The sequence below is a fragment of the Platalea leucorodia genome (genome assembly GCF_965183815.1).
Source record: "Platalea leucorodia genome assembly, chromosome: 4".
Lineage (NCBI taxonomy): Eukaryota > Metazoa > Chordata > Aves > Pelecaniformes > Threskiornithidae > Platalea > Platalea leucorodia.
In genome coordinates, this window is record NC_138826.1 from 85,333,801 (window position 1) to 85,360,090 (window position 26,290).

General features: G+C 45.5%; 2 protein-coding genes across 4 annotated transcripts in view; one reads left to right on the top strand and one right to left on the bottom strand.

The window, feature by feature from the left end:
* The first annotated feature begins 2,546 nt into the window (after nt 1–2,546).
* On the top strand, nt 2,547–11,739 carry CSRP2 (cysteine and glycine rich protein 2). 3 transcript variants are annotated; one of them, XM_082308664.1, is made up of 6 exons: nt 2,547–2,588; nt 6,660–6,778; nt 8,781–8,949; nt 9,951–10,083; nt 10,751–10,844; nt 11,460–11,739. In XM_082308664.1, the coding sequence occupies exons 2-6, from the start codon at nt 6,667–6,669 to the stop codon at nt 11,534–11,536; spliced, it is 585 nt and encodes a 194-aa protein (XP_082164790.1). In that variant the 5' UTR covers nt 2,547–2,588; nt 6,660–6,666; the 3' UTR covers nt 11,537–11,739. The 3 variants fall into 3 exon arrangements, with proteins under 3 accessions (XP_082164790.1, XP_082164789.1, XP_082164791.1); XM_082308663.1 differs by lacking the exon at nt 2,547–2,588 and adding an exon at nt 2,606–2,746; XM_082308665.1 differs by lacking the exon at nt 2,547–2,588 and adding an exon at nt 2,922–3,914.
* A 4,275-nt stretch (nt 11,740–16,014) lies between these two features.
* Nucleotides 16,015–26,290, bottom strand: part of ZDHHC17 (zDHHC palmitoyltransferase 17) — a 77,368-nt gene continuing 67,092 nt past the window's right edge. The window contains exons 14-17 of the mRNA XM_082311291.1: nt 24,560–24,643; nt 24,007–24,164; nt 20,940–21,034; nt 16,015–19,024 (exon numbers count right to left, since the gene is read on the bottom strand). Of these exons, the coding sequence (XP_082167417.1) occupies nt 18,886–19,024; nt 20,940–21,034; nt 24,007–24,164; nt 24,560–24,643 (476 nt within the window). The 3' untranslated portion in view covers nt 16,015–18,885. The remainder of the gene's footprint in view (nt 19,025–20,939; nt 21,035–24,006; nt 24,165–24,559; nt 24,644–26,290) is intronic.

Consider the following 26,290-nt stretch of genomic DNA (forward strand, 5'->3'; position numbering starts at 1 on the left):
GCCCCACTGCCTGCCGGGACCTGGCGTGGTGGTTAGGTAGGAGCTCCTCCCCAGGCCAGCGAGAAGAGACAAATTCTGAGATTTTGGGCGAGTCGGAAAGAGGAATTTATGGCAGGTGTTAGCCAGGAACGCGGGGAAGGACGGGGTCATGTCAGAAAGATGGCAAGGAGAGCGATGGGGGCAACGGGGCTGCTCAGGCAATGAGCGCAATGCACAGCGTAAGAGGGTGAAGGAGCACAGGACATCGAGGAGGAATGCGGCAGGGTTGGATGCGGGGTTTATCTTTAAAAAATTCTGAACTATGCCCTCAGGGAAGACAGAGACAGAGAAGAAGAAATCTGCTGATGAGATAGAATATCTATGTTTATATCCATATATAAAATAAGTATGTATTTATAGATAATAAATATAGTATGCAGATATATATATATGCAAAATGTAAGCATATTTATAAAATGTATTGATAGAAATAGTCATTATCAACAGAAATAAAGTATGTGGTAAAAGTTTTCATTCTTGTTTTTGTTTTCCTTCATTACAAAGTTTTATTCCCAAGTGTCATAGTAACATATTCCTTAATATTGTTCCTATAGTAATGGACTTACTGACATATTTATCTGTCCCTCATAGTTACTCTGGTTCTGACAGATTGACTAAATATTAGACATGAGAAAATTCATTCTTGAATGCCAGACTCCCTTCTAGCTCACTTAGCAGTGCCTCACCGCTGAAGAGTGTTTTATTTCGCACCAGCATGGCCCCTTAGCCACAGTGGGAATTTCCTTTCTTTGAGTACGGTCAGACCTCGCTAGAACTGCAATGCTACTCTCTTCTGTTTGGGATCTCTGCTGTTTATTTTTTATAGCCCGTAGGAAATGTTATCAAAAGGGAAAATCTAATAGCTTTGGAGGCTAACTGAGGAGACATGGTAAATAACTCAGGATCATCATACGTAGTTCCAGCAGGGCTGGGAGCGGGACAGGTTGGACAAGAGAGCACAAGCATTTCACGCAATAGATGGAGCCAGCCTTCTCTGACTCATACGCCTCTTATTTGTCTGACTTGGAGAGATCCTCTCCCTTCATGTAACCTCCAAGTCGTGAAACAACAGTTGCTAATACTTCTGCTTCTCGTTGTGCTCCCTTCCCTCAAAACCTAGACTGAAATTTTTGCTATGACGTTTGAGGCCAGAGTCTTGGTTTGCTCACAGCGAACGCCACCTTGTTCCACAGGAGCCGATGCTGGCTTTGCTTACGGAGCAGGGCTCTGAGATGTGCCTAAACCGCGCACAATCTGGTCATTCACAGTTCATTGCAAATGAAAAAAGAAAATCATACATGGGAAGGAAAAAATCTCGGCGAGTTGCGGCTGCCAGCGTGCAGGCTGCAGCGCACTGGAAGCACGTTTTAAGGGGAGAGGACAGCTAACCCTTCTCATTCGCACGCCTGACGTGGAGGCCATTTTTAATCTGGCGGTACAGGCCATTTGGCCCCACGTAGCGGCCGCTGGACAACGCGGGTTGCATGCCACCCAGCCGCCTGTGCTAACAGTCCCGCGGGGCCTGCTTCACGGGTGACCTGCAGACAGCCGTTTCGCTGTAGGGTGCTCGCGCTGGAGGTTTTGTCAGGCGCTGCCTCCACCCAGGTGGCCAGGCCTCGCGGCTGGCGCGCGTGGAGCGGCCGTCCCTGGGCTGGAAGGGAGCAACCTGGCACTCGTGCGGGTAACGAGTAGCTGATTTGGTGTTTGATTAATAAAGAGGTGGAGATGACTGATAAACCTGCAGCTCCCTCCAAGCGCAGGGAGCTCTGTGCATGATCCTGCACCCAACCAGCCAGCGCACGGCGGCCCCGCGGGCCTGGGAGAAAGGGCCGCTTTGAAAAAGCGGCTCCAACGCCGAGCTGTTTTCTACGGCGTGAACTGGCTGCTGTGGTCAGGCCCAATTGCTGCGAAAACTATTCAGGTCCTTCCTAATTAACGCATGGTGGAGGAGCGGGCCGGCGGGGAGCCGGGGTGCCGGGTCCTGCCCCGGGGCGCCCGCAGCCCCCCCCCCGGCCCGGGCAGCAGCCCCCCCCCCGGCCCGCCTCTCGGCACCGCCTTGCGGAGCCCTGCGCGCCCTCCCCCCCCGTCCCCGGTGAAACACCGTCCCGGTGCCTGCGCCCACCTCGTGTGGACGGCGAAGAAGTTTAGACTTTAATCCTAAAAATGAGTAAAACCACGGGCTGGGGCCCTGTCCGAGGCGGCGGCGGGGACACCTCCTGCCGCCTCCCCGGGCGGCCCGGGGGTCGCGCCCCTCGCTCCCTCGCCCCTTCCTCTCGCACTTGGCTGCCCCAGCGCCCGTCACGGTGCTTCGCGGGCGGGGGGCTGCGGGGGGGCTGCGGGCAGGCGGCGGGGCGGCGGCCCGGCTCCAGCGGGGACGGGGTCAGGCCCCGCCGGTGGGGCGAGCGCCCGGCTGCCCGCCAGGGCCGGGGCTGCGCGGCGGGAGCGGGGCCGGCGGCGCTGGGCCGGGCCCGCCATGGCTCCGCCCCGGCTCTTTAAGTCGCTGCGGGGCCGCACCGGGTTGAGACGGGACGAGGCGAGACGAGGCCGCGGTGAGTGCCGGGCCGCGGTGAGTGCCGGGCCGCGGTGAGTGCCGGGCCGCGCCGCGCCGCGCAGGTGCGGAGCGGGCCGGGCCGGGCCGAGCCGAGCCGAGCCGAGCCGGCGGGAAGGGGCTGCAGGGCGGTGCGGTGGCGGCGGCCCCGGTGTTGAGGTAGGAGGAGGGCGGGGGTGCCGGGGGTGCCCCGCCGCCAGCGCCCCGGCCCCGGCCCCGGCCGCCTGCGCGGGGACGGGTGCTCGGCCCCTCGGCCGGAGCGAAGCGCCGGGCTGCGGGCGGGCGGCGGCGGCGGCAGCGCGGTCCGGCTTCGGCGGGAGGAGCGGGCGGAGCCGCGGTTCCCCCGGTGCCGCTGCGCTGGCCGCATCGAGCGGAGCGGCGGCGGCGTTGGCTTCCCCGGCGGGCGGCCGAGCGAGCAGTCCGGGGTGACCGGGCAGCCTGGAAGTCCTCCGTGTCTGTCTGGGGGCTGGCTCGGGTTTCTTGCATTTAAACCTGCTGTGAGCAAATGGGTTGGAAAGGGCTTTGCGGTTGCCGCGGCTCGTCACCGGCGTTTCGGAGAACGCTGGCCGAATACCGTGCTCTCCTCTTGACTGGGTGCAGGCTGAGCAGAAGTCAGGATTTTCTTATTAGAGGACAGTAGCTGCCAACAGACCTGCAATCCAAACTCAGAGTTGCTGGTACTGAGATCATCTGGATGTTTAATTACTGCTCTTGAGCTCCCTGAAGGCCTGCCCGAACTAGCCAAAACGTCCTGAGGGAGCAGGGAAGGCTCAGCGCAGGAGTGGAGCCTGGCCCCGCTGCTGCCTGCGGAGCTCTCGGAGGAGACCCGGGCAGCGCGGAGCTGCGGGGTGGTGCGAGAGGGCGGCTCGTGGGCAGGAGCGCGGGCTTGGACGCTGCCCTGCGCGCAGAGCTTCGTCGGGCCATCGGCCCTTTTCCCGTCGGGCCATCGGCCCTTTTCCCGTCGGGCCATCGGCCCTTTTCCCCGTCAGTGCCTTCTGAGCACCGCTGCTTCGGGGTAGCCCTTGCTGTTGGGTAATTGAAGAAATACTGCTATTCTTCCCGCGTAAGCTGTCATGGGAACATGATGTGGAGGATAAATGGAAATGTCTTCTGTGGAAGAGACGAAGGTCACCTTGGAGTGCTGACTTCAGTCTCTTTTTGCTTTTCATTTCATGAATTCCCAGAGCCTTTATCAGAAGAGTTGAGTCAGCTAATGGTTGCAGATCGTCTAATACTTCGTCTCCCTTGGGAAGAAGGGGTGGAGCTGCACCCCACGTTGCCCAATGTTCCATGGGAAATCTGGGGCAAAGCTGGAAACCTGATCCAGGTCCTCAGCTCTAGTGTGTGTGGAAACTAAATAATTGTTTGCTAACAAAATGATTAAAATAATTTAGACTTGTGTAGATGCACAAAAGAACGTGAGTGTGGGGATGGTGAGAGAAAAAGGCAGAAGTAGTTCTTGTACCAAATACCGTTTATGTTTTGGAAAGCATACAAAGTGGAAAAGAATCTCTTCTCCTTTTTTTTTTTTTCTTTTTCCTAGTCCACGCATTCCTTTTCCAAAGCTTTGTGCAGCCTATATTCCCTTTAACTAAGGACGCTCTTTGCCATGATTGATGTCAGCTGCTGTGCGGTAGCACAGCCAAGCACTTGAATAAAAGAAATGGAATCTTAATTTTTAGACTCTACAGTTGTGCCAAGAATGACAAAAGCAAAGTGGGAAATGTCATAAAACTAATTTTATGAGCTCGGTCAGGGTATTAGTGCTAAACCATGGAGCAGTAATGGTGCTAATCCCATGGAAGTATTAAACAAAGGGATATCTCAGTAATTAGTGTCAGTGTGCAAATGGCACTGCTCAGCCACTCCGAGGAAGTTTCCTAAGCCTTTACTTAGGAATGTACCTAAGATGCCCCAATTTAGGTTAATAAACTAATCTTATTTTCCCACATGCCATGAATGGCTGTCTGCTTGTCTTGGACAAAGGTCTTGTAGCAGCTACTTGGCAGCATGTCCTGCTTGGGAACCATGCAGCCTTCCCTGCATCCCTAAAACTGCTGAACTACGGATCAGGCTGCTTGGGCGGGAGGCTTGGTTTAGCAGCACTAGCAAGACAGGTAGCTTAATTCAGGCTTAGCCAAAACTGCTGCTCTGAGATGTGACTTGCGAGTCTGCTCTACCTTGCCTGGGGAGCGCGAGGCAGCAGCCAGGCGCCCACGAGACCCCTCGCTCTGCACCAAGGCCTCTCCCACGCATCGGTGAGAGCCCCTTAGAGAAAGGGGATCTTGAAGCAAAGCGCTCCTCTCTGGCTCCCTGTGTCATGGCTGGGCTTCCAAGTCCTCTTTGTTGGCCAAGGGAACAACTGGAGATGGGTAGTCCTCTGCTTCTGGCTCAGAGGGATGAGCGGCAAAGCTGACTGAAGGCAGCAGGTTGTGGGCGTTGTGTGGGGATGCTGTCGCGTGTCTCTTCTCCCTGTCTGGCCGACATAGGAGAGCTTCTAAGGGTAACTGAAGGTTAGTTGTGCTGAGAGAAGTCAGAAGCTCCCAACAAATTCCCTGCTTCCTTCCCTCCCTGATAGCTGACCCATACGGCAGTGCTGCTGTGGGGAGCCTGCTGGGAGGGACTGGTGCTGCTGGTGGGGCAGGGTGGCAGGAGGTGCCCCCTGGGCTTCCAGTGGGCAAACCCATGGTCCTCGCCCAGAAACCCTGTCTGAAACAAGGATCAGTAAGGAGCAGGGTGGGTGATGAGGCCTGAGCAGCTCCGCTGGGTTACACTCACTGAATCGATAACCCTCTCTCTGGCTGCTGTTGGCCTCCGTGCTTACAAGAAGTGGTCCTCTGGTGGCGAGCTGCAGGGGAGCAAACCAGCATTCACCAGCGGTGGCGAGTCAAGGGCAGTTCAGCGACGACTGGGAGATGAGCCTTCAACAAACACCGCTGTGTTAGCTCGTGGTGGTGGCAGGAGGAGGAAAGCCCCAGAAAAGCCGAAGGTGGCAGGCAGTGCTCTGCTTTGGTGCTTTACCCCAGGACGGGTAACGGCAGGAGCAGGAGGAGCTCCCAGTTGAGCTGGGTGGTGTTGGCACGAGTGCGGGGGAGCTGGGGAGGGGGCAGCTCAGCTTGAGATGGGACAGTTGCTGCTTCTGCCTTAATGTAGGAGGCGGTTCCCAAGGCTGTAGTTTGACATGATGGGTGATGGTGCCTGTCCCTCCCCGCTAGCCTTCTGAGTATCCATTGCATGTAATGCATGAGAGGGAGTTTTACTTTATTTTAAAGCAGCTGTGGCTCCTTGAGCAGTTGGGTTTGGTTCATATACCTGTCTGGTAAAGGCTCAGTTCATGTAATAGCAGTGGAGTCCCTGGGAAATAATCCCCCTTAAACTTCTTTGAAGTGCAGGCGTGATCTCAAAGGAGTTCAGAACATCCCTACAGCCCTAATAAGTGGTTCTCCGGTGAGGTGAACTTTGGTTTGTACTGCATCCCAAATGATAGGCCCTGCAGTAAAACAAAATGCCGTTGTTGGCACAATTGATTTGCTTCCATCAGACGAGAGGCCCAGTGTTAATGAAGCATAGAAACTGAAATTATATCCATCTGGGGGGGGGGGGGGGGGGTGTTCGCTCAAGGTACAGTAAAGCCCTTGTGCATGAAACTGTAATTTGTGCATATCCAATTTACGTAACTTTCAAAACCCGGGGCAGGGACAGGAGGACACGTCTTGTGAAGACTGTGTCTCTGTTTTTCATGCTGTGCAGCAGCAGCAGCAGCCGCCTCTGTTCCCCTTGCCAGTCCATCTGCTTTTACAAATAGCCGTAGAGAGCCCGCCTAAGCCTTTAAGTCTGGTCTGGGATCTGAAGGGCTGAGAAGTTGATCTGATCACAAAAACTTTTCACGTGGCGGAAGGTCACGTTTTTAAACAGTTGGTGACATCACAGGCTTATGCTCTCATAGACAAACTTCGCAGGCCTGGTTTAAAAGAGCCTGTAACCCCAACTGTGCTCGAGCCGGGGTGGTGGTGGACACCGTGGTTAACAAACCTCTCCCCTTCTCCCCCCCCCCGCCTGGCTGGGCGCGCAGAGCCACCATGCCGAACTGGGGAGGCGGCAACAAATGCGGCGCCTGTGGACGCACGGTCTACCATGCCGAGGAGGTGCAGTGCGACGGGAGGAGCTTCCACCGGTGCTGCTTCCTCTGCAGTAAGTACTCCCCTCCCGCTCCCCTGCAAAACCTCTCCTGGTGTAGCTGGGGGGTCACAACAGCAAGGTGCTGGTCCACGGGAGACGTCCCAGGCTCAGCTGGCACCCGTGACGCACAGGGGACGGCGGCAGCCAGAGATGGCTTTGTCCATCACGCGTTGGGCTTGACTCCTGCTTCCCCATGTGCTTCCTGGGCCTGGCGGTGCCGAAGGGAGAGCTTGTCTCCGGGAGAGATACTACGCTACCTGTCCAGCGTGTGAGGGGTGGGATGTGCCTCCCAAAGCAGAGCACATCATGCTTTTCTCCTCCGTTTGCCCCCCTCCCAGCCTTCTCCTCAGGAGTCTAAGGGATCTTTGGGATGGAAGCCTGGCTTAAGTGTTGCTCATGCAGAGGAGAAAGCCCGGTGGCAGAGCCCCATTGGCACGGATCTGAGCTCAGCTGGACTTCTCCTGGTGGTCCCGGGACTGGCAGCAGCTGAAGAAACGGTTATCAAACCCCTGCCCTGAAGTCCTGCGCAGACCGGGACACCAGCATGCCTGAGCACAGCCGAGCTGTCAGTGCTTTAGCACAGTCAAAAGCCTAGACTTTCTTGGCACGGGGGCCTGTGGTTTATTTCAGATGAAAGGAGTCCAAAGCATTATTTTCCAGTCCAACCAACAAGCCCAGCGAGGCATTGAAAATCGCTTTCTCTGCTGAAAAGACCTCTGCTTAGATGAAGGGAACAAAGGGTCGCTGTGAATCGGAGGCTCCTACTTTGCAAACAGACAGCCTGTCTGTCTGAATCAGAGAATTTTACCTTGTTACAAACACGAGGTACTGTTTTGTCCCGCTTGCTGGTGTTTAATACCTACGGGCAGAGCTAGGGTTTAGCCCTCTTCATATAAGCCACAGTCACAACTGTCCCTCTCAAACCAGTTTGCTGTTAGTCTGCAGCATAACGTCAGCGCGCGGTGCTGGCATGTGAGCCTCGGCGCACCTACGCTCCTTTCCCTTAGCTCTACAGCAGTCACAAAAAAAAGATTAGATGTCTCGGCTGCCTCATTTTCAGCCTTTTATGGGAGTTTCTATTAAAAGAAACCTGGAACTTAAAGTCAAACAATGGCTCTAGTGTGTCTGAGTATTTGCTTTTCATTAGTGCATAGTTCTGCTGGGGTTAAAGTCTGTAGACTTAACAAACATGCATTAGTTGATTTACTTATTGGATATTTGTGTCTCATAAAAAGAACCTCGGAGCTAATAAATGCCGTAAGCAAAGGTCACCCCGTATTTTGAAGACCTTAAAATTCTTTTTAAACAAAAAATTCATAAGGCTTTTTCTTTTTTTTTTTTTTCCCCCTCCCCAAAGTCTTTGTCACGGGCATAATGCTGTGGCAGATGGAAAGAGCGTGCCAGTTGGGATACAAAAGAAGGTTTAAGAAGGAAATAGTTCTGCCTTCCACTGTAACCTTGAGCAGAGTGCTTGCATTGTGCTGAAGGACAATGTAGGAAAGCCAGAAAAGCACAGCCCCTCCGGTGACAGCTGTGAAACAGTCCCTGTTCTGCCCCAAACCAGTACCGAGGCAGGGGGAAAACCTTGAAGGTTTGAGTTTGGTTTTTTTTTTTTTCCCCAGCCCCACCCTGGCCAAAAGTGCAGGACAGGGGCTCTTCTGCACCGACAGACTTCTGCTTCGTGCTGTACGGCATCTGTCAAGAGAAACTGCTGACTGCAGTATCTGGGTTTCTGAGCAGCCTCATTCATCAAACCACAGAAAGTTTCCAGGCTTTAAATGTCACGGTCATGAAGAGGTGGGAGGGAATAGAGCCCTTTATAGAGCTAAGCATAATTCACTAATTCAAACAACAACCTGCTCCCTCTAATCTGGTGGTCCCACAGCGTAATAGGAAGAATTGTGGACAAGGAAACCCATAACATCATTTCTCACTTGATTTTTGGCTTACTACATGTGCTGATGGAAGTGGTCCCTTAAGTCAGTTTAACTTTTTTTTTTTTTTTTCCCTCCAGTGGTCTGCCGGAAAAACTTGGACAGCACAACTGTAGCGATTCACGATGCTGAAGTTTACTGCAAATCTTGCTATGGAAAAAAGTATGGCCCGAAAGGTTACGGATATGGCCAAGGGGCAGGCACGCTCAACATGGACAGGGGAGAGAGGCTAGGCATCAAGCCTGAGAGGTGAGTGAACCGAGTTGGGGGGTGCATGACCCTTGTCCTCCAGTACTGTTTTCAAAGGAGCCTTCCAGGCTGGATTTTGTTTAGTTCATGTTATCTGGAATAGAAATGCTGCAAAATACCCCAGTATAACCGAATGCGGGGCACTTAACCTGCAGTGCACAAAGCTTCCACTGGTGACTATAGGAGTAGGCACCATACGAGCAGGAGGTAGTGCAGGTAAAGATGCACTAACGCTACGCATGAGCCATAGGGGACTGGATTACGGAGCTGCTGATGGCTCTGCATGAGCCCGCAGAGCTGACTGTGGGTCTTGAGGCGCTCTCCTAAATAAGCTGCAAATGCAAATGTTCAACAGGTTCTGGCAGGGATGGATTCAGAGAGCTGAGAATCTGGGGTACAAGAAGAATGAATTGTTAACTGGTGAATGAAGAACCATTTGTGCTTAACTATAGCCAAAACCAAAAGGCCTGTTAAATAGTAAGCATTCCTAGTCTGATTAAGTTCTTGCTGTAAAGCAAAGCCTGTGGAAAGAAGCTGAGGTATGCCTCAAAACTTGCTTTGCACAAGTTCCCAAATTATTGCTTGACATTTATATGATGTATGATCTCCAGCCAGGTTCAGTGATCAGTTCAGGTTCCAGATTATGATCAGTGGACAGGAATTTAGCAGAATTATTTGTAGCTTACTATCTGATAAATCCATGTCCTGCTACAGAATTCAGCACTTCTCTAGAAGTAAAAAGGTAAAGGCTCCTCAGAAAACTAGCTTTTACAGTAGCTTCTTTTTATTCTTTGAAGCATGGCCTTTCTCTTCCCTTTTTTACCCCCCCCCCCCCCCCCCGAAGTGTAATGGGATAGCTGTGCTGGTAACTTACTTCTCCAGTTTGGCAAAAGTACTGTATTCTGTACTGTGCGTTGGATGCTGCTCTGTTAGTGTTGTTAAGAAGAGCAAGAGGTCATTTAGTAAAAGAGTAAAGACAACAAATGTCTCATTTCTTTCAGCACGCCCTCTCCCCACCGACCCACAACAAATCCAAACACTTCAAAGTTCGCTCAGAAGTTCGGAGGGGCAGAGAAATGCTCTAGGTGTGGTGATTCTGTTTATGCGGCAGAGAAAGTAATAGGAGCTGGAAAGGTAAGGAACTGCCTGTGCCGTTTTGTACCTGCTACGTGGACTTTAAAGTGAGCAAGGTATGCTATGTGGGTTCCAGTAGGGAACCAACTGTGGGGCAGAGTTACCTTAAAATTGCATTTCTTAGCATTGGAAATAGTTAAATCAATTGACTTAATTGAATAAAAAGCACTTGAAATGCAAGGTGATGAGCGCTCACCTTGGATTTCAGAGGTGAAGCTTCAATATCATCTCGTGCCAGAGACTTGAAGCAGGCTACAGGGGCGCTCTCCCTGCAGAAGAGGGAACAGTCTTGTGGTGTGCAGCTTAGGATGGAGGCCAAATGTTTCAGCAGCAAGAGGATGTTCTCTGAAAATACCCTGTAAAACCACGTGTCAGTCTGCCAGCTGTCTGACTTGCTACGGAGAGCCAAGGTCTGCTCTGAATTGATAAGAGCAAGCCCAAACCTTTTAAAACGCTGCCCTGAGCAGGATGCTGTGTGGAATTCGGGGCTTTGGGCCACTCGCAGAAATGCAGATGCTCTCGTCTGCTACTGCTGCACTTGAACTGATTCTTATTGCACCGGTCATCTATAAACAATACTGATAAAGGCATCTCCAGTTAAAGCATATTTTTACCAACTCAGGCATTCTGTGTATTTAAACTATCTTTTTTTTTTTTTTCCCCCTAGCCGTGGCACAAAAACTGCTTCCGATGTGCCAAGTGTGGAAAAAGCCTAGAATCTACAACCCTAACTGAAAAAGAGGGAGAAATCTATTGTAAAGGTGAGGAAAGAAACAAAGACCATTTGTTTATGGTTCAAGGTCATGTGTTACAAGGCCAGATGCTGAATTTATCCCTGGTTTAAGAAACTTTCAGGCTCCTGTCAAGATGGAAGCGCTCTGTAAGTCCTAGGAATAGAGCTGAGAAATGAAGTAAATATTACTGAAGCTGCTGATGTAGCTTACATCTGCATCAAGCAAAACATTACATACTGAGAAATGCAGCAGCCTGTGCCCTCTGCCTGGGTCAGAGAGCAGAGGAGAGTAAGGAGAGAAGCTAGCAAGCATCCTGCCGTGCCTTCTTGCGTGGTATCATGGATATAGACTTGATCCACGCAGTGGTTTGATGACAACATGCGTCTTAACAGATACCCAGCAACAGAACCAATGTATGAATTGCTTTCACAGGGTAGGTTGGGAGCTACGCAGACCAAACAGCCATGGCTGTTGGGTTCAGTCATGGCAGTTACGCAGCTTAACCAAATGTTTTTAAGCATTGCTTCCACTGAGGACGTTCTGGTGACTAACGGGAAGCAGCTGAGGGGCTTAGCCTAGACAGTGCTGTGTTTAGTTAACGAGCCAGAAGCCTCAGCTACTACACGTTCATCTTTCTCGCAGGTTGTTACGCGAAGAACTTTGGCCCCAAGGGATTTGGGTACGGCCAGGGAGCAGGCGCCCTCGTTCATGCCCAGTGAAGGGCTCAAAACCCCTTATGGCTCTGCTGAGATCCTGCTACAAGAAAGAAGAGAGTTTCCTAACTGTTACTAACTACTGTGAAACTGATACTAGTTACTGTAGTGCTTGGGCCATACATTCAGCAGATGATTTTTTTTTTTTTTCCTAAAAAAAGCACTGCTTTTTTTCCTTGCTTTGTGTATCACACTGTAACACTTTTAATACTGAGTATCAATTCAATAAAGCTTTGCTTGTTGATGTATCCTAAACCCAAGTGTTACATGCTTTGTCAGCAATGAAAAGCTAAGTAAGGTGAGTTGGGGTACTTTGGGGATGCAGGGGTGGAAATATGTTGCTGTAGGTGGGTGCAGACCTTGACTGAAAGCTACGTACGTAGCACTGGTCGCGGCCTTCAGCGGTGAATGACTGTCCTCCAGTATCGCACCGTTACATGCATGCGCGAGGCATCTGGCTGCTCGCTGCACAGGAGTAGTAAATCTTCATCTACCGCTCTATGCAGTGACACAGCTCTGAAAGTGATCGATTATAAGTAGCCGTGTGCCTAAATGGCTGGCTGGCTCTGCTACAGAGTCTCCAGTGAATAGAAAACAAACCTTTTTCACTGTAGTATTTTGTGGGATTGCACCTGTTTTGGTGTTGAGTGGTTATTGTGGACACAGGACTTACTTACTTACTGCACAGGAGTACTCTACCAAGACAGCTGCAGATTAATACCATCCCTACTGAGCAGTTGACCAAGCTCTGGACTGTCGCATCAAACTCGGGTTTAAGAGAAGTTTTTGACCTTTTCTCAGTAGTGTTACAACCCTCAGTTCCCTGGAGATGGTGGAGGGTTTTGGCGTCTTGCGGACGGTGCCTGACAAGGTAGCTGTAGTGCAGCAACAGAGCAGCATAAAATTCTGCCTTTAAACACACTGGTAGATGATAATGTGACTTGAGCTCGTTGATGGGCAAGGAGTAATAGCAATTAAGCACATCAAATGCAGTGTAAATCTACTCCATGCAAACACACCAGCTGGGTGAAAGCCGTGACAGTCAGGGTCCTTGCCTCTGCTAACGTGACTTTATTAGCAGCGGTTCCTAAAGGTCTACAGTTAGGTACAATTACTTTTGCCTTAGTCAGATCCCGAGTGGAAAACTTAGAGCTTAGTTTCTTTTGAGGGCTGGAGCAGCTCCCACCACAAGCCTGCGAGGCCTGAGCTGACAGCACCTGCAATCGCGCTTCTTGTGAAGCCAAGGGGAATGGCCCCCTCAACAGGAGACCCAGGACCAGCCCACCGCAAAGGCATTCTGAGAGAATGAGGTACCTACTTAAGCCTAAAACTGTGATGCAAAACATCACCCAGTTTGAGGCAAGCTGCCTCGTTTTTATGCAGGTAACCAGCATTTAGTATGAACAGCTTTGCAATTTCTTTTTTTTTTAAACCTGGGCCTAAGTTTCTTGAGCACCTGAAGCAGACCTTCACCAGTGTCCTCAGGCTCCTCTGCCAAGGTCCTTCTGCAAAGCTTATGGCTTGCTCTTGCCTACAGTAAGGAGGAGGCACATGAGATCTGGGCATCGACGCCTCTTAAAAGCACAAACGGCACCTGAGGGGAGCGTGCCTGAGCCTCAGCAGGTAACAGGCAGTGTTAGGGGGGCCCTTCCACCCCTTCCAGTGAAGGCCGTGCTCTTGCGCAGCTGTGGGGAGGCACGAGCTCCATCCCAGGGGTTACAACCCACGCGGTGGTCTGGGGTGGAGGGAGGAGCTTCAGTTTCAACTCTCATCGTGCCCAACAGAAGACAGTTAAAGAAAAAAAATGGTATTTGAAACTCTTTCTTGTTTGGGAAGCGGGCTGATACCTCGGGGGGCGGCGGCGAGAAACAACCCTTCACGGACTGAATTTATAGAGACACATTCAAGACTGGGAATGCTACAATAAAATAGTAAGCAAATGTGTCGGCACGGTCTAAGGCAGAGTTTCAAGCAACACCTACGACTGCCGTCTGAGGCAGTGAAGCAGCGCAAGCCAAAAGCCTAACTGGAAAAACACGTACTAGTCAAAATAACGCACAAAGAGCATTCTATGCAGGTTACAAAGGACCAACGCGGGTATGAGGAAGAACGGACAGCCGGCTCAAAATGTGAGCCAAGAGCTTGTACAGTTCACAGGGAGGGAAAGACTGTAACCGAAAAAGACAACAGCAAGGCAGAAGCAGCACACGTTTCAGGTGGGAGCGAGGCAGAAAGAAACAGCACAGCCCAGGGAACCTGGGCAGAAACCTTTGGTTCTGGCACTCGTACTAATGAGCCTCATACTGTTCTCCTAAAAAAAAAAAAAAAAAAGTACTTTTCTCCTTTGCCAGCTTGACACTTGCGCAGGAAGGGTTGATCCTCTCTGACTCTTCTGACCTGAGCAAGGACAGCTCTAACTGAGAAGCGGTATCCAGGCCCCAGCAGCCAAGGACATGAAGACAACGACAACATCCCCTTTCCACAGCCTCGTTACCTGATGGAAGTGCGTCCTCTTCTCAGGAACGGCATGATGAAAACGCTGAGCGGGACTGCTCGACAGACAGAAAGCAAAATAATGCTCTTGACACACTACTGAGCAGCTGAAACCGCTCCCTGTTGGTTGACGTCGCTACTGTAGTTGATCTAAACCCGCCACATTAGCACAGTTGGCAGGTGCGATTTATGCTGACAAAAATGGGCATCTAACATATTGTTCATTTACCTATAAAAAAGAGCTTTCAATTCTTAGAAAAATGAACAGAATAAGTGATCAGAAGTGATTTAAACTGCTAAAAATCCAGGGCTTTCCTTTCATTTCCTGGAGGGAGTCATAGCGATAACTCACGGCTCCACACTGCTCTACATCCCAACAACTTATTTAATTTGCTGACAGAAAAACAAAGAAAGGAAGGAAAAACGAAAGCTTGTAACCATAAAGACAATATACTTGTCAAGAGGAATGAGTACTCTATGCTGAAGTGCTTTCACTTGGTTACCGTCAACTTTTCAGCTGCAGCCAAGCACTGAAGAATAAAAGCTCGGCTCAGGCTGGGGTAATGCTTTGAGTTAGTCTCAGTTTGGAGCCCTAATTTCAGGAGAGACTGGTTCTCGAAAGTACTTTGACTTTGCGGAGATCTTTAGTAGTATGTAGGACTGGAAGCAATGTGAATATGGCACTAAGTTTATAAGATAGGGCACTAAGTTTATAAGATACTGCAAATAAATTCAACTTGGAATTAGTAGGTGCAATTTTTACTGATCTCCATTCCATACCCTAAGGTGGATAAAACCCAAATGCAAGCGTTCACAAGTAAACATTGCGTTCACAGCAAAAAAAAAAAAAAATATCTGATTTTACTTAAAGGCAGCTCATGGGAGGTGCGAGGGAGCGAACTCTAATCAAGCCATAATGAGGGTGCAGAGGGCAGGCGTCTTCCCAAATAAAACAAACCAAGTAAGCAGCTTCCAAGCCATCAGGAGCCCACCCATACCTCCCAAGAGCAGCAACGCTCTGATGGAGCACTGCCCATCTCTGACGGAGATCTTCAGCACAGAATGTCTTTTTTTTTTAAAAGAAAGTACCTTCCCCCGTCTTTACCAGACAAGTCAAAGGGTGGTCGGCAGAGGAGAGCGTGGGCCCAGCCTCACCAGAGCCATTCCTCGGGGGAGAACAGCACCAGCAATTCTCAATATTGAACCCACACCCAGCAGAAAACACAAAGACTTCTTTTCTCCCCATTAGGCGTGCTCTTAAGGCCTAGCCTTATACTTTAATACATATTGCTGGTTATAAATATCCGGATTACATTCCAACTTGGACGGTTACCTTGTTTCGACTCAAAATCTAGCCTTTAGCACGGACCAGAAGAGTAAAGATATTCTGTCTCCTTCATGTGCCGCCTAGAAGCACACATCTCGGTCACAACTACTAGCCCTATGCGGACGTCTTGTTTACCCTTAGAATACCTCAAATGTCATTAAGTATGTACATTTGGTCACCTGAAACGTTCCCTAGAAGGAATTCTCCCTTAAGAAATGTTACCTTGCCAGCACGCTTTGCTCAAAAGAGAGGAGTATCTAATTAGTGAATGGTAACTCTAATTGGTAGTACAAAGGTGTACTTTACCAAAACCCAGTGTAGAAGTGCACAGGATTTCACATCAGCACAGAACTGGGTTCATGCTGTCTTTAAGACACCTGTAAATCTTTCCAGAAAGACTTTACTAAGATAAGATGCAAGACAGCAGCCAGTTTCTCATGGTACGGCTTCTGAAACTGGGCAGAAACAACTCTCTCTGAAATCACACCCCAAGTCAAGACAAACACTGCATCTAAGAGTCAATATTTATTTGATTAATAACTTACAAAATTTAACAGATTTAATTTATGTAAGGAGAGCTAATTTATTAAACATTTTACAGATTTTTTTGTTCACAATGTAATACATCAAGATCTCAACAGTATTAAAATAATACTTGGCACAGTTATAAATAAAGAATATACAAAAAAATCCATAGCTTAAAATGTAGTGATGCTGTTTTACACATTAATTGGAAAAAAAAAAAAAAAAAAAAGATCTGGTGGACATCAAAGAATACAGAAACCTGCAAAGAAACAGCACATGTTTAGGGCCAAGACAAAATTCCCATTTATTCTACCTATGTCAGATTAAGTTGGTCTGATCTGCTGTTGGTCTGGATCAGCTTTGTTAAGTTTCAGAAGCAATGCAGTTTTGGTTCGACAAGTGAATTGTAAGTTTGATAACTTGACAGAAAAATGCTGCATAGTTGGCTCCCCCCTGCTTGATTTTATGATTTCACATCAAACGATTCAGTGTTACTCAAGACAAGTTACATTTTGCACTGGAAACTTCATACATCCCAAATCCATATATGCAAGTTAATTTTCACAACTACCTACTATTGCTCAAATTCTACAGGTCTCAACAAAACTGTCACCAGAGAGCTATTAACAAGTAAATAGTGCAGAACTCACTACGTACTACCAAAGATCACCTCTTCTTTTGCAAACATTTTTGACATGGACTGCGTGACACGATTCATTGCAGTTAATGCTGCTGGGCAACTAAAACCAAAACTGGTATCACGTACTGAACTGCTCTTCTGGTGCTAGGCGATATTTAAGAAAGTGGATTGAAGTTCTTCAAGTCAACCGACCCCCAACAGAAATGTGGAAAAAAACCATATGAACAAATATGCAGAACATCACTGCTGATGAAAATAAACAACACTGTAAAGTCTTCATGCTTTTTTCCAATTAGAAAAAAATATGAATAACCGATGTCAACTGTTTTCACTGAAACAGAACGCGTCTTTGTTAGGATTACCAATTTTGTCTGACAAAAATAGCGAAAGCTTCTTGCCACCCCTACAGCCAAACCTCTCCCATTAAAACTGTGTCCAAGACGATGTTGATTTTTCCAGTATTAAACATTCAAGTACTCTAACGCTGCACTTCTGTAAATCCTGATATCTGGTACTTGCAAACCAAGTGTGTGTCTTGAGATCAATGAACAACTACAGAAAAAATGTTTACTTGCAAATACTGAACATCAACTATTTACAGTTTCACTGCTCCTCTTACTAAGGCAAGGGCTGGGAATACCACTAGATTGCTTTATTACCTGTAATCTGCATATTACAGAAAACGCTAATTTTGCCAAGCATCAAACATGCAGTGAATTTGCAGGGCATAAGGCCTATTAACAGCAATATTGAACATCACTAAAAGCTCATTAGATATTTTCCTACATTTTTTTGGTTGAATAAAATGAAAATGAGCAGCTTTAAATACACTAAACACACACTCACAGAGAGAAAACTGTTTGATAAATTATTTATATACAGATACACATTCTTTACACTGGTCTCAGACATCTGCTTTCAGGTCCCTCCCCAAACTCCCCTCACAGGTTTCTCGAACCACTGGGTTGCTACAGCACTTTGAAGAGAACTAACCTGATTCTCAGTCTCTCTGTAAACAATAGTTAAGGAAGCAGTGAACAATTCACTATGAGTATATGGAAACACCATAACAAAAATCAGTGCATCACATTCAAGAAAAGCCCCTTTGGAATGCAATTTCAGATCATTCCTTACCTTCCAAACATATCTGTAGCATGAGAACTTAAAAAAAGAAATTAAGGGTGATTTCCACGTGCCAATACACCATCTTCTTCAGAACATTGCGTTACTTTTATTGTGTGCGCGTGCTGTTATGGGGATTTTTAAATTTTTTTTTTAAAAGTTTCGTTTCCATTATTTTACATCCAAACAAAATAAGCATTTCAGACAACTTTCGGTTCTTCTTCTGCAGTTGCATTCAATTTAAAACTATCTTGTCTTTTTATAATGGAGATTTTTGCTTTCACATCTGTGGTTTCCCCCAGGCAATCTCTCTTCCAACATGTCTCCAATTACACTACACTGTGTATGATGACCAAATCTAATATTCAGACACTGCTAGTTTGTAAGTTGCTTATACAATCACTTCAAAGATAATGAATTTTTTCCACTTTTTTCCTGAACATTATATATGGTAATCTAGTTTTACAGGTGTATCATGCATTTAAGCAGGGCTTTAACTTTGATAGAAGAGCTTTCCTTATTTGCGCAATTGTTTCTTTCAGACTATATAATCTCGGAACATGGTTATTACAAGTATTTAGTTGTACCACTAACTGGTGGCAAAAACAATCACCAAAAAATGTGGGCAACGTATTTTTTTCTCAACATTATCTGACGTGCCCTACTGCTATAACTTAACACGTTACAGGGGTTTGCCACCACATGATGTTTATAACAGTATTGAAAAGCACATTTTTCAATGTACATAATACTACGGAAAATCTGTGTTAAAAAAAAAAATCACATTACAGGAACTACAACATTGTGATCAGTGAACTCTGCATCATGAAATTTAGTTTTATATTCTAGATTCTTGTTTCAGTGGAATTATTAATATGGGGAAATAATTTTTTCTGCTCAGCACAACGTAACTACTTATGTCAATTCTTCAATAATCTCATGCTCCACTGTGAAAGACCTGAAATAAAACCCCAACAACAAATACTGTGAATGCTGTTGCGAATAATTCTCATGTTAAGAATTGTTAAAATCCCTTTTTGATCTTCCTCCTCTTCCTTATCAGGTTTGGCAGTTTATTCTGTCCATTTTTACTTTTGTTAATAAAATTCTGATGAAGAGAAGGTACCTTAAGATTCATCATCAGCCCTACACATAGCATGCTACTCTTCAAGGGATGCGGATTCGAGAGAGAGAGAAAATTTTTCAGGCACCACTCAGATATGATATGCTCACAGGATGAAGGTGGTGCTACACTAGCTGGTAGCCTGATCCTGAAGTTTGGTCATATTCTATTGTATACTGCCTTGTCCAGTCCACGATAACAGGCCGAAAAAGACCACAGCATCTGAATTCAAAGAAGTCTATAATGTTCCTTATACATCCATGGCTAAAAACAGAACAAAACCACATGTTAGTAAGCAATACCATAGCTCGTCTAACAAAGTACAACATTTTTTGTCTACCCACAAATTTGATTCTTCACCTTTAAGTTCCTAACTGTAGAAAACAAATTCAGTTAAGAATTATCTTAGTGCTTGCTGATGAGCAAGTTCTGAAATAAGAAGCGGTCACCGGACTGGTGAATGTTCGATCCTTGGACACAACCAAGACACTAACTTTCTTCCACTATCTGCCAAAACTGCATGGAGAAATGTAACGTGTTATTGGCAGTGCACCATCATTTAGCACAGCATGGTAATTCAGATCCATTTCTAAGAGGAAAGTTGCATTGTACGGATGGATGCAAGACAAAACAGTATGAATTGAATGTCTTCCTAGGATAATTTCCATTTTTATTAATATCTATTTCTGTTGTACATACTGGTTCGCCAGCTGCAGGTCTAAGATCAATTAAGTCCCTAGACAACACAAAATTAAGAAAGCATTATCTGAATTAAATGAACTATTTAAGTGCTTTCTGCTGCTGAATCAATTAATTGTCAAATATTTAAGATACCGACATCAAAATTCCAACATGTTGGGTTTTTTTAACTTAATTACACGTGGGCTGAATAGATCATAGTTTTCTGGAAGAGAAGCTCATGTTACAATATATGCAAGAATAGGTCTAAGCAACAAGGACATGACAACTACTCGATGTCAACGCTTCATCTGACAGATGATGCCAAGTCAGTTATGTTAGACATCTGGTGTTATTTTCAGGAGTCATTTTTATAATAGCAGCTATTTCAGTGAAAATGGTTTGTGAATGTGACATTAATTTGGGGATAAAACCAGCATTTTTTTCCTATTCTGCACACTGCCCTATGTTCTTCAGGCAAAATAATTATGCTTTTGTTACAACTCTGATTTGTAGGAAGACTGCAGCCATCCAGAGATGCTTGTCTATTTCTCACTAGAAGTTTTGTATGGAAGAATATTAAAACAAGATCACACAAACTTCTCTTGTAGCACAAAATCATACTGCAACAAGAACCTCTACCTCCTGTTCCCCTGGGCAGGGGAACCTGAAAGAGCAGCAGCTCCCACAGGAGACACAGCACACGCAGCAGGATGAGACATGCTTCTGTCCTTTCGCTGCTCCTTTTGTAACGTGCCCTCAACCCACCAATATTCCAGCCTCATGCCTTCATTTATTTCCTGCTTTGGCTCTATAAGCTGCTCCATGCTGCCATATTCCCATCCCAGTGCTACATCGTCCCCGAGCCCCTCTCTCAGCTTGCACCCTCACCACTACAGAAACCAGATTCCCAACCTACCCTTTACATACTGACATCCAAAAGCCTACGTCTCACCCATGCAACATCCACTTCAGTTCCTGGGACATCCTGCTCCTTTCCCCACAAACAGCTTTGCCCATGCTCTTCCCCCTGAGCAGGAGGGAGGTGCTGCCTCTTTTCTCACAGTGAAGAGAGCAAGGGGAGCTACTGCACAGAGCAAATTCAACAGCACATTAAATATCAATCAGGAGAAAGTGCCTAGTGTGGAAGTGAAGATCCAGGTCAACATCGACACCATGCAATAAGTCACTACCTCTGGTTTGGGCATCTGATTTATAAAGAGGATATTTATTTCCCATAAACTCTACAGCAAAATATGACCACTGCTGGAAAGCATTATTTTCTGTGTTTATGCAACTCTGTCTAGAGTCACTGCAAAACGTTTATCACTTCCTTTAACTGGACAGAATGTGTTACTGTAAAAATAGCTGACAGATTCAGCATTCCAAGTAGTGAAAATACTTTAAAAGTATTTAGCTACATTCTGTTTCAACAACCTGCACAATTCACACGTATGCAAGGCTACACAAATAAGAAATATGTTTACACTTTAAAACTTACTTGAATGGGCTTTCAATAGATGTGGTTGTAACTTTAAAGTGCTTGTATCTTCTTGCATTCATTCTTTCATTTGTAGTGATACCTAAGCAAGATATCTGAAGACAGGAAAAAGAGTAAGCAATTTAGCTCATGTAAAAACATGCAAACAAGTCCTGCATGAGCCAGACTGAAAAAAAAAAAAAGGACCAAATTTACTGGTTTACATTCCTTCTTCTGAAGAAGGCATTTTTGTCTGGGGACATTATGAGATCCCAACATAAAACACCATAAAACAGCTGTACCAGATTGTGCAAAGGGTTTAATTTTTAAAGTGATCAGAAATAAATCATGATCACTGAATAAACTGTGACTTCTTAGTTCATAATAAAGAGATATCATATAGATAGGTATAGTGCTGTGTTTTGCATTTAGCATGAGAATAATGTTGATAACACAGTGATGTTTTAGTTGTCGCCAAGTAGTGCTTACGCTCGTCAAGGACTTTTCAGCTTCCCCTGCTCTGCCAGGTGCACAAGAAGCTGGGAGGGGGCACAGCCAGGACAGCTGACCCAGACTGGCCAAAGGGCTATTCCATACCATATGCCCAGTATATAAACTGTGAGGAGTTGGCTGGGGTATAGCGATCGCTGCTGGGGGGCTGGCTGGGCACTGGTCAGCGGGTGGTGAGTGGTTGCATCACTTGTTTTTCCTGGTTTGTTTTGTTTTGGTTTTTGTTCATTTGTTTTTTCCCTTTTCACTATTATTATTATCATTATTATTATTTTATTTTAACTATTAAACTGTTCTTATCTCAACCCGTGAATTTTCTCACTTTTACCCTTCCAATTCTCTCCCCCATCCCACTGGGTTACACCACAACAATGGCAACTTTTGAAGCAAGAAGTAAAGGTTTTAAATTATTTTTCTAAGATAGTAGGTAGTGTTGTGGCAATAACCCTGGTCAGTTCAAGGACAAGTTCAAACTTTATGGTGAAGAGAGAGAGAGGAAAAAAAAGGCAGCAAGAGTAGGGGCTGTGCAGTTGCAAACCAAAATAAGCAAATTAGAGAATATCTTTATCAATTCCATCATTACGACAAACTCCAAAGAGATTTGTCAAGAACAATCCTAAGTTTTCTTTGAGTAAAACTCTTAGGAAATTTAGTAATATGACTGTGTGTCTGGCTTTCATTTATCCAGGATTAGTTAAGAAGTCAAATGCTGGAATTATTTTGCTTAATTACATTAACGATACAAAATATTATGAGACATATTTTTCCAAGTGACACAATTCAAAGATTCATCTGTATGCAGATCGTATTAACAGGAATCCTCAATGGGGAACTTAATGGATCATGATATAAGTATGACGGAAAGCTCTCCGGAAAGTTACATGCTTATTCTGCTATAGAAGTCGTCTGCTATTGCAGATGACACCAAGCTGGGTGGAAGTGTTGATCTGCCTGAAGGCAGGAAGGCCCTACAAAGAGACCTGGACAGGCTGGATCGATGGGCCGAGGCCAACTGTATGAGGTTCAACAAGGCTCAGTGCCTCAGGTCCTGCACTTGGGTCACAACAACCCCATGCAACGCTACAGGCTGGGGGAAGAGTGGCTGGAGAGCTGCCTGGAGGAAAAGGACCTGGGGGTGCTGGTTGACAGCTGGCTGAACATGAGCCAGCAGTGTGCTCAGGTGGCCAAGAAGCCAATGGCATCCTGGCTTGTATCAGGAATAGTGGGGCCAGCAGGACCAGGGAGGTGATCATTCCCTTGTACTCGGCACTGGTGAGGCCGCACCTCGAATACGGTGTTCAGTTTTGGGCCCCTCACTACAAGAAGGACATTAAGGTGCTGGAGTGTGTCCAGAGAAGGGCAACGAAGCTGGTGAAGGGTCTAGAGCACAAGTCTTACAAGGAGCGGCTGAGGGAGCTGGGGTTGTTTAGTTTGGAGACAAGGAGGCTGAGGGGAGACCTTATTGCTCTCTGCAACTACCTGAAAGGAGGTTGTAGTGAGCTGGGGGGTCGGTCTCTTCTCCCAAGTAAAAAGCGATAGGATGAGAGGAAATGGCCTCAAGTTGTGCCAGGGGAGATTTAGATTAGATATTAGGAAGAATTTCTTCACGAAGAGAGTGGTTAGGCATTGGAACGGACTGCCCAGGGAAGTGGTGCAATCACAGTCCCTGAAGTATTCAAAAAACGTGTGGATGTGGTGCTTAGGGACATGGTTTAGAGGTGGACGAGGCAGTTAGGTCAACAGGTTGGACTCGATGATCTCAGAGGTCCTTTCCAACCTTTCTATTCCATGATTCTAAGTCCAGTGGGTTAGACTGCTTTGAAAACCATCTGAAATACATGTAGTTCCTCTGCTCATTTGTCTTGGGCAGGAAAGACCTCTGAAAGACTGAATGGCTCACATACAAGATTTTGAAATTGATAGATGTTGTAAATGATGAATATTGTAGAGAAAGGAGGACAAAACTTAAATTTCCTGAAAAGTTTTACCAATGCCTTAGAGGATGATTTTTATTTCTAGGATCTCTGAAAAGATTAAATCAGAAAGTCTCATGTTTCATTAATGTCAAGTCATACTGAAAGACTTCCAAGTCATACTTTCATTATGACTTGTCTTTCCTTAAAAAGGATAAAGAAAAACTTGTGTTTGGTCAGATTACAGTATAGTAATGTGATCACAAATCACACTGAAGCAGTGTAAGAAATTATTGCATCCTCTTTGAAGTTACCACCCTCATTCTGCTAATGACATACTGCATTATTCCAAGTTCGACCCACAGATCTTATCCTCTATTAGTCTTTATTGCCTTTCTCTCATCTGTTTTGCCTTTTCTTTATTCTGCGAATGGAAAGCAGGAGGTAGGTATTTTAACCTCTTACAATAAAAAAAAAGCACAAGTGAATGAGAAGTGAATGATGCCTAATATCGAGAGACACCAGATGCCTGCCTCCTCCAGCATGACTGAGAGACTGAACACTTGGTCTTGCATAATGAACATTAAAATTTAAATGACAGAACTATTTGAAATTCTTATGTCACTCCCAAGACTCAGCATTACAAATGAGGTGTTCTTCCATACCTGATACATCTGACACATGAGTAACACAGCCACCCACATGAAGTGAAAAACACTGTTTAGAAACATCCAAAACATCCACGGAGAACAGGTAGCAATCTGTGTAATATAGGTCCAAAATCCATCCTTTGCATAACTTGTCTCACAGTGGAAACCCCAGTCTAGAGAAAAAACAAAGTGTCAAAAACCACAGAGAAGATTTAAAATATGTTTATTGTACCTCAACATAATGCCCACATTAGAATGTATTAAATTAAATAAGAAAATGACAATGTGCCAAAATAGTTTTACTTGCTCTCTCTTCCTTTCTCAACTCCTTGAATACATCACATATGGACATACTTGGCTGTGATGAAGAAAAAAACTCTAGGACAAGAAAAACATCATCTTCTAACTTAAGATATCCAATATAGCCAATTATTAATATGCAGTTCAATTGCAGAATAAAAATATCCAAAACTCTGATAAGGCAGAAATCTGTTTAAAATCCATACCAGGAGATAAACAAAGCATTCATATGCAATTTAAAAAAAGGCAAAAAACCACATTTACTCACAAGAGATACATCCGTAAATCATCCAGCAGATCATAAAAAGCAGGAAGAACAGGTATCCCATAAAATAGCGATGGTTCCCTGCTCCTAAAGTTGCACAAGAACAAGGATCAAATTACTATCAGAAGACAGACAACACTACATCAGAAAGTTTCATTGCTTGCTTAGAAGTACTGCTTATTATTGTATACAGAAACATTACTCTCCAATATTAAGCCAATATAACTTCAAGACAGTGAAATTAGCTGGTTTACTTAGGATTTTTTTTTTTTTTTTTACTTCTGAGACAACAAAGCAATGTTTTATTTTCTTCAATTTCTGTCATGTTACAGCTGCAATTCACACAAATGCACTTCATTTGTAACCTCTTTCACGAGCTAATAAAATCATTGATAGACAATATTTAGAACAATGATGGTGACAGCTGTTGCAGAGCCCTGAACAGCCAGGAATTACACATCAATAAATATTTTTAAAATTCCATTAAAAAATTGTCAAGACTGCAGAGTTACTTTCTTAAAAGAAACAGAAATATGAATAAATCTACAACCTCCCTTGATAATCAGCTAACTCACAACAGGTTTAAACCTGCTTGATGAAGCTAACTACAAATAAAATATCTACCAGAACCTGTAAAACAAATACATTTAAGTGAACAGACGAAGCCTAACAACCTGGCTGAAATAATGAATGGGATAAAAACCATTCTGCTTAAGACAGAATTTAAATGCAAGAAAATTCAGTTACTAAAAGACTGATCTATTTTTAACATTAATAGAGCTAAAAGGATGCCTCTTATGCGAGTACATCGTAATTCTGATGTAACTCAGCCTTCTGTTTGTAAAATATGTCCACTGTTGCAACCTTCCAACAGCTCTAGGCTGTAAACTAAACCCGCAGAGATGATAATGGGCTACAAAAGATTTGGCTGTCATCATCTACGAGCACAGCATTTACTTCTTCATTATGTCAAATGTTTTGCCTGCTAAAACAAGAGCATCCTCTGGAGGCAGAAAATATTCAAGTGCTTTTAGCAAGTGAACTGAAAGACTATAAATAAGAGATGAGGAAAAATACACATACAACACAAGCTAGACTAAACACAAGGCATTTCCTTGAAAATCAAACAAGTTCCTTCAGACATAAAATATGTTGTAACATTGCCTTCAGTCACCTAAGAGCATATGAGAAACAGTGTTGGGAATGTCCCTAAGGTATCACTTCCATTTGCATTCTAAATTTCAGAACTGTTACGTTTCATAAAAGACATTTAAACAAAGAAAAATGGAAGTTAAACTGTGACCTAGAGGTTCACCTGAGAGGCGTCTGATGAGATGCTCCTTTCAGCAGCATCTTCAACAATACTAAACCAAATTCTGCTTAACAGGAAATCCATCTGTATTTGGTAAAAACCTACGTGTAGCATTTAAAACTATAAATGAGACAGGTACAACCTTGGTCACAGTTAAAAAAAGACTTTGGAAAAAGAAAGTGGAGAAACTGCCTTTCTTCTGTATCTGAAATAAGATTGGGCAAAACACAGCACTATTATCTACAGTTTCTCCCTGGACCGGCAGGAACACAGTCAGTTATCCTCCACAGTTAAAACAACGCTGTAAGAATTGTTGCTCATTTCTTTTATATGGTTGTGCTTACACTATACATAAGTAATAACCTATAATAAAGATAACTGATTTTTTACTGATGGAGTTATATTGCATGACTTTGTTTATT